Source organism: Oncorhynchus kisutch, unplaced genomic scaffold (assembly GCF_002021735.2).
Source record: "Oncorhynchus kisutch isolate 150728-3 unplaced genomic scaffold, Okis_V2 Okis03b-Okis08b_hom, whole genome shotgun sequence".
Lineage (NCBI taxonomy): Eukaryota > Metazoa > Chordata > Actinopteri > Salmoniformes > Salmonidae > Oncorhynchus > Oncorhynchus kisutch.
Genome location: NW_022261980.1, coordinates 2,256,379 through 2,264,409, shown reverse-complemented (window position 1 = coordinate 2,264,409; position 8,031 = coordinate 2,256,379). Strand labels below are relative to the sequence as shown.

General features: G+C 41.5%; 1 protein-coding gene across 2 annotated transcripts; it reads right to left on the bottom strand.

Moving 5' to 3' along the window:
• Window positions 1-21: 21 nt before the first annotated feature.
• On the bottom strand, window positions 22-7,710 carry spg21 (SPG21 abhydrolase domain containing, maspardin). 2 transcript variants are annotated; one of them, XM_031812622.1, is made up of 9 exons: window positions 7,557-7,710; window positions 7,097-7,161; window positions 6,629-6,790; window positions 5,564-5,644; window positions 4,902-5,047; window positions 4,270-4,378; window positions 3,893-4,000; window positions 3,530-3,670; window positions 22-795 (listed from the first exon to the last, which is right to left on the bottom strand). In XM_031812622.1, the coding sequence occupies exons 2-9, from the start codon at window positions 7,157-7,159 to the stop codon at window positions 679-681; spliced, it is 927 nt and encodes a 308-aa protein (XP_031668482.1). In that variant the 5' UTR covers window positions 7,160-7,161; window positions 7,557-7,710; the 3' UTR covers window positions 22-678. The 2 variants fall into 2 exon arrangements, with proteins under 2 accessions (XP_031668482.1, XP_031668483.1); XM_031812623.1 differs by having other exon boundaries at window positions 7,097-7,221; window positions 7,557-7,678.
• Window positions 7,711-8,031: the final 321 nt, after the last annotated feature.

The following is an 8,031-nucleotide window of genomic DNA, read 5'->3' as shown; positions in this document are numbered from 1 at the left end:
CAAAAACCCCACATGGCAGGGCATGTTTTCAAGAAGGCTTTATTCAATTACAAATTAAATTTAACATTATACATCATTTCTTCCGACTAACATCCTCAGCTGTATATCTAATCAGTGCAGGTTTTCTAGCTTACCAAGTATCGCCACGGTTGGCAGAGTTAACCATAAACATAGAAGGAAAAACATGGAATTCAAAAGTGCAACATCAATTAAATGCATGAGATTTATATCACATAAGGCAAAAGGTTCATAACATGGCATCGTATGGCGTTTCTTCTCTCAAAGCAACGTAGCCAATTACGCTCTATTTACAGTAACAGTGAGAATTAAAATAGATATTTAACTGTAAAGTAAAAATAGTATCAGTTCAACTTGTGGATTGATTGTATTCAATATCGTAGAAAAAACAGGAAGGAGATCAGGTGAAGAGATGACCTTTTTACCAAGTGGATCCGTGTGACCAGTCGTGGTGACTGGGTGATGATGGTTGATCATAGAAATACAGAAATAGAATTGAGTCATTCTCATTTCTATGGCTGACATTTTCTTGGCTGTTTTGCTGGTCAGGGAAATGTAGTTCCCATAGTTCTGCCCCACAGAATCAGCCAATCCGGTTCTATGGTTCTGGCCTGCCGGTCAGAGCTGGGAGAGAGAAGAAGGTGCTGGGTAACAGTCTCGTCATTGGTCGTTGGCGCTATTCACCAGGTGGCTCTTCTGCACCTCCAGCTCCTCGGCGCTCACCATGTCCAAGTTGATGGCGGCGTACCGCGTCCCGTGGAACTGCCGCAGGTGAATCTGAGGAGAGGGGTCGAGACAGAGGGAACATGTTCAGAAATAGTCTATATGAAGTTACATGCAGGAAGCCTCATGACCATCCTTACAGAATGTAAGCTTGAGATCAGGATGTTGGTACAAGGCTAAGTTGCAGGTACAATAAGTAAAGTCATGACAGAAAGAGTGGTAACCCCACACTGTTCTAACAATTCTCAGACTCGTACATCTAGTAGTGTAGCCTCGTAGTTAGTTAATACCAATGTACATACCAAGTACTAGCTGGAAATAAAAGATTTTGGGCTGCATCTCCAAACATCAGAAAGACAATCTTGAAAAGCACCACTTAAAACATAGTCAAACACTTGACACTAGGGATTAACAAGGGATGTCAGTGATCAAAACCTATTTTGTAGCACAGATGCAGCTGGTTGGGTTAGCCTGCAGAGGAAGCTGTGGTATCAAGTGTTTGACTATGTTTAGTGGTGCTATTCAAGATTGTGGTCTATCTGGTGGTTGTAGATAGACAAAGATCTTTATTTTACAGCCTGATTTCCAGCTAGTACTTGGTATGTACATTGGTATTAACTAACTACAGTAGTAACTATGTACCAATAATGGATACTTGACTTACATCAAAGTCAGCACAATTGGTAACTATCTGGTACCAAATGGTACATAGTGATGCTTGTGGTCTATGACCGTTTAAGGTTGTTTCCATAGAAATAGCACCATAGTAGTAACACAATGAAACGGCAATAAGAAATGTGCAGGAGGCTGCACTGCTGGATTCATCACAAACTCACGTTTAATACATTAACGAGGCTACACTACTAGATGTACGAATTGTTAGAACATTCAACAGTGTGGGGTTACCACTCTTTCTGTCCTGACTTTAATGACCTGCCAAGTTAAATACAATTTTAAAAATAAACACCGGTAGCCGGGATCAACACCTCACATTTCCTGAGAAAATAAACACCGGTAGCCGGGATCAACACCTCACATTTCCTGAGAAAATAAACACCGGTAGCCGGGATCAACACCTCACATTTCCTGAGAAAATAAACACCGGTAGCCGGGATCAACACCTCACATTTCCTGAGAAAATAAACACCGGTAGCCAGGATCAACACCTCACATTTCCTGAGAAAATAAACACCGGTAGCCGGGATCAACACCTCACATTTCCTGAGAAAATAAACACCGGTAGCCGGGATCAACACCTCACATTTCCTGAGAAAATAGACACCGGTAGCCGGGATCAACACCTCACATTTCCTGAGAAAATAAACACCGGTAGCCAGGATCAACACCTCACATTTCCTGAGAAAATAAACACCGGTAGCCGGGATCAACACCTCACATTTCCTGAGAAAATAAACACCGGTAGCCGGGATCAACACCTCACATTTCCTGAGAAAATAAACACCGGTAGCCGGGATCAACACCTCACATTTCCTGAGAAAATAAACACCGGTAGCCGGGATCAACACCTCACATTTCCTGAGAAAATAAACACCGGTAGCCGGGATCAACACCTCACATTTCCTGAGAAAATAAACACCGGTAGCCGGGATCAACACCTCACATTTCCTGAGAAAATAAACACCGGTAGCCAGGATCAACACCTCACATTTCCTGAGAAAATAAACACCGGTAGCCGGGATCAACACCTCACATTTCCTGAGAAAATAAACACCGGTAGCCGGGATCAACACCTCACATTTCCTGAGAAAATAAACACCGGTAGCCGGGATCAACACCTCACATTTCCTGAGAAAATAAACACCGGTAGCCGGGATCAACACCTCACATTTCCTGAGAAAATAAACACCGGTAGCCGGGATCAACACCTCACATTTCCTGAGAAAATAAAATGACAAGACCTGAGAAATTACAACAATGTCGCACTAAAGCAATTCCACAAAATACACAACATGCGCAGCAGCAAATATTGGCAAAAAATAAAATAGCACATTATCCAAACAGGTTTTCACATGGAAACCTTGAGCATGATTGACACCGCCGGACTGCACATGAGACCCGAATGCAGTTTAGAGTTCTCATCAGAACTGAAATTGGATCCCGGTCTGACCGAAGCCCGGTGAGCTGAAGCCCGAACCCAGGCCTGACATTACAGAAATGAAGTGCCAAAAAAATGAATAAAAATATTTCTAGAAAACTGTATATTGAAATAAAGTGGTGTTGAGAACAACACTGCGGAGGCGGACGACAGCAGAGTGAGGAAGGAGGAAACAGCTATTGGACCTAGAAAAGGCAAAGATAGAGGAAAACTCACCTTAGTTATGATGGACTGAATGATGACAATATTGGAATAAAGTAGGCTAATGCAATTGAAGGCATGTATCAAATTCTTGCTTATACTGAAACTCCCAAAGTCATATCCAGCCGTTATACTAATTTAAAGCAATAGTCGTGTTTGGTCACCTAGATTATAATTTCAGCACCGTTTTGATTGGGACAGCGACATCTCGCTGCTTTGAGACAAGCGTGGGGGACTCCTCGAGATAAATCAATCTATGTCAGATGTTAGTATTCACTGAATCTCCATTTGGATATTTGGTAACAATTAGGCTGGGAAATGTTAGCCATGTTGAGGTGAGAGCAGTATGAGAGTAGAACAGTTGACACTATCATCATCAGCTGAGTCTGAAATATACAAGATAAACATACTAAAGTGGTGCGATAATACCACAGCTTCCTCTCCAGGCTAACCCAACTCTGATGTGCTCACCTGTATGTATAGGTTGACCTCAGCACTCCTACACAGGTAGGGGAAGTTTCCACCCGTTTTGAGGTGAGCCCGTCTGGCATTTGGATACAGCTTATACATTTCCTCTTTCGCCTCGTGTGACAGGGCACTCTGGTCGAACACCTTTAAACCAAATGAAACGCGCACACAAACAAGTAGCACACACACAGTTATACACATACACAGTCGCATACATATGCATAAGCACATAACACATCCAGGTTACAGCTCCAATGACCCACCCACAAGCCACAAAACAGCCAATCCCTACTGATATGTGAAGTGAGATGTACAGTAAACAAGAATGGAAATAAAATGCTGCAAATGAACAGCAGTTCCTCCTACATCCATAATGGTGACGGCCAGGTCCTTTATCTTGTGAGGCTCCACGTAGGAGTTCTGACAGTTGAGTGTTAGTCTGGAGGCTAGCTCACCCTGGTTCAGGCTCTCCAGCTAGGGAGGGGGGAGAGAGAAAGAGGTGGAGAGAGACAGAGAAGGGGGGTGAGAGAAATAGAGAGATGAGAGAGAAAGAGGTAGAGAGAGAGAGAGAGAGAAGGGGGGGGGGGGGGAGGGGAGAGAGAGGTGGTAACTGTCATACCTCATCAAAACCCAAAATATGCATCTCTGCTGTGAATTTGAGTGGTTACATTTCTCTAGACAATCCCTCAGCTGTTTACCAAAACAATTTCAGATTACCCCTTTAATGGAGGTCTGGAACTTACTCTGTCGACCATAAAGTCGATTGCGTCAGCCATCTTGGGGTCGACAGGTCCTTTAGCGAAGTTCCCCAGGACAATCTTCTTCAACATGAAGGCGGGCATCAACCAAAAACTGGAAGGCAAGAAATAACATGGCGTCCCTGTATGAATGACTTAGAACAGGGATCTACAGGTAGAGAATAGAGAAACGTATGTGGCTCAAAGCTAAATGGTAAGGCTAAACCAAAAAAGACAAGACTGGCAAACATGTAACTTTAATGAACTACGGAGGCCTACACGGTACACAGATGACATTTTTAATGACAGACCATAAACAAAGGCTATGTTTTGCGTTTTGAAAAACACCTGGGTCGCGTTCCGCAGGGTAAAATGTTGCCTTTCTGACATGTAGAGAAAGGAATCATGTCAGCTCTATTCATGGCATTTCTATCTGCACCGCTCCACAACGTTTGTCCACTGAACACGACCCTGTTCTTCCTCCACAGCACGTTAAGGGTAAAACAGGGTCTTATTCATTAGGCACCAAATCGAACAAAACAGACAAACAGGGCAGGACTACTTGAACTTGTCCAATAAGAAATGCTTGTTTTAATTTTGCTACAGTGTTCCTTAAGGAATACAACACAGGACTATACCTGTTGGCTGTCAATGTCTGGTTGAAGATGGTGGTGTCACTGAAGGAGTTGCACAGGATCAGAGAGTGGACTCTGGGAGACTTGTGTGTGTGCTCGGCAAACTTCTGGGCCAGGAAGCCGCCCAGAGAAGCACCAAATAGATGGACCTATAACAATAGAAATAGTCGGACACTTTACTTAAAGCCTTAATGCATTATGATGCACTTAGAATACATGCTTATGACACGCCTTATAATGGAAGTCCCTTATGCCTCATAATAATCATGACTATATTGAACATTTGCTACATAAATTATAATAAGACAATTATAACGGCTCATGCATGTTTATAACAAGTAATAATGCATTATGTAATAATACCATTAATATAGTAATAATATGGTCCTGTATGGCTGTTGGTAGAGCATGGTGCTTGCCCCGCCAGGGTTGTGGGTTTGATTCTCAGGGGCACCCATACGTAAAATGTATGCAGTATAGACGCATGACTAAGTCACTTTGGAGAAAAGAGTCTGCTAAATGGCATATATTATTATATTAAAAACGCATTATAGCTGTCAGTTTTGCATAATTCCAGGTCCTTTATCTTGGTATGGTATGCCATTGTAAAACCATTGTAAAACCATAAAAGACTAGCGTTACAAGTTTTCCATGGTAATACAAACCTTGTCCAAATGCAAGTGATCGAGAAGCTTCCGAAATCCATCACAGAACTCCAAGAGATCCCAATAAACAGGATACTGCAGCTAAGAGAGACAGAGAGAAAAGTCATTTTCAGAAACCTTAACTTGTAGAATATATCCAGTCTAGGAACCCCTGGGGCTAGTTTAAAAAACATTTAGTCCAGATCAAAACAGTCCTGTGTTGAGTAAACTTATTCTGCTTCGGATGTGTTTTATCCTTGTTTGCATACAGTTTTAAAACAAAACAAAGCCAAATCTCTAACAGCTAAAAGTACTAGATGAACCTAGCAGCTACAGAGAACCGGAATCAACTATATGCCACTCAGTGTGATGTTAACGTCATGACATTCAATGGTGCCTGGCTCAAATAAAAATCACTTGGAATATAGCCTAGTGAAAGACTTCTACTCCTACATCAGAATAGACTTGTATTGTACCCTGGCTGGACTAGAGGTAAAGCCTCCAGCACGCGTCTTTAGTATCAGCATGGGATCAAATCCTGTCCTACTGCCCTTTCACACAACCTCGCTCTAACCTTCCCCACTGTCATTCTCTCTCACTATTTGGACAATAAAAATCTGAAAACACCTTTATGAACCTATAGCGCAATTAAAAGTATACCAGCTTCATAAAGATGCTTATAAAAGCGTTAGACTTAATTACACTCCTCAGTTTTGCCTGTCTTACCGTTATATTAGTTATATTAACTGTGTAGGTCAAATATCAAAATCCCAGCATTCATCCATTACTGATCCATTCTAAATTCTCACCATACAGTCCCAATACAGTTTTTCCAAAGTTCTTCATATAAAAGGCTTTTTATTTTAAATTCTAAACACGGAGGATGGCCTAACAGCCAAAATGTTGGATTTGCACTGGTTGCCTCTACACTGAATAAATACGCATCACATAACCTGTAGAGTGGACCCAGTCTAGTGTATCTAATATTCCAAAAGGAGTGCCTTGGTCATTTGACTGTGGATGATGAATATCTTAATGAATTGAAGATATTACAAGCCATAAAGGTGTTCTTTCACAGTGACTCACTGAGATGACTCTGTAGCCCCAGCCTGTCAGGGCTAAGACCTGCTGGAAGAACACCTCTGCTGTCCCACTCACAGGGGGAAGGAATATGATGGGACACCTGATGCTCTTTGGGCCTGCGTCATACAAGGACCACACCTTGCTGTCATCGTCGTCCACTATAATCTAGAGAGATGATACAGAGGTGAAACATGAATGTACAACCCATAAATGCAAAACATTCCATGTAATATTATAGCAAATTCTATAACAAAGAACTGTGTTTCTAGATGGGATCACGTCAATGAAAGGGATATTTAAGACGACTGGTGTTGGACTCGTCAATGTCAACAAACTGAAGATATATAGTATAACTCTTCAATTAAATATTATTGTATTGAGTTCATACGGGCTATGTGAATGGCCAGCAACTGAAACAACTGTAGTGATAAAGCTAGCTATTGTGGAGTGCGATATGGTGTTTTTGCTTACTTTTTTCAGTGGCACTGTGCTTCTGAACCAGTTGTAATCAGGAGATATTCTTATCTCCTCCATTTCTGTGGAAACAAGAAGACGAAGGCTAGTATGCAGCTAATAGGCTGGTATGAAGTATCCTCCTGTTAAAGGAAGGAAGGAAGTAAGATGATTCTGAAACTGATTAGCCATCCTTCAGCGTGTGCTTGTTTATCTCTTTAGTAACTAAAGAGGGGGGTTGATGAGAACCGTCAGCTAACACCAGTTTGCATTTATTTTATTTGGCTAGTTTGTCGCATGTCTCTGTCTAGTTCACGTTAGCCATCCTAGCTAATGTTAGTCACCACTCGTGACGAATACTTAAGCTGTAACGTTAGCTAACGACTGTACGATTTTCTCTCTCACAAAGTTATTACCTGCAAACCGATGATCAATGACAAAAACAAAAATATGTACAAATACATAGGGTCAATTTTACCGTGTTTGCTTTGGATATCATTCACCGTTAAGGTCCACTTTTATCCACAGATTAGCAACATTTTATTTCTCGTTCTGAACAAGTCATATGACATTACTTGCACGCACTTCCGTGATGCTCAGGGGCGTGTTTCAACATTCTTAAATGACTTCCTTCCTCTCCTCGTCTCCTTTACTTCATGATTATTGGTCTCCTAAAACCACAGACTTCTATTAAAAACCTAAAGCCTAAAACCTTTGTCTATACATTAGAGAAAGATGGTCATGAGACCAATGTATACATTTTGTTCACCAAGATTTTACAATAGGACATGGTGTGTTCCCTTTTAGGCTCATATATCTACAGGGAATAGTCAAGGGGCCAGACCAAAAATGTGTCCACTTTAAGGTGTCAAAGGTTTGATGGCATTCAATTGTTCTATGTTTTTCACATCTTTATATATTTGGTTGTATGGAGTCTATGCAATAGAATGTTC

Bases quoted from the DNA above. Each gene is read 5' to 3' on its own strand.
- spg21 (XM_031812622.1), bottom strand. From the start codon at position 7,159: ATGGAGGAGATAAGAATATCTCCTGATTACAACTGGTTCAGAAGCACA. The intron at 4,379-4,901 runs GTATAGTCCTGT...CTTGCCTTCCAG, and splicing joins CAGACATTGACAGCCAACAG to TTTTTGGTTGATGCCCGCCT. The intron at 796-3,529 runs GTGAGCACATCA...CCCTCTCCTCAG, and splicing joins AGGTCAACCTATACATACAG to ATTCACCTGCGGCAGTTCCA.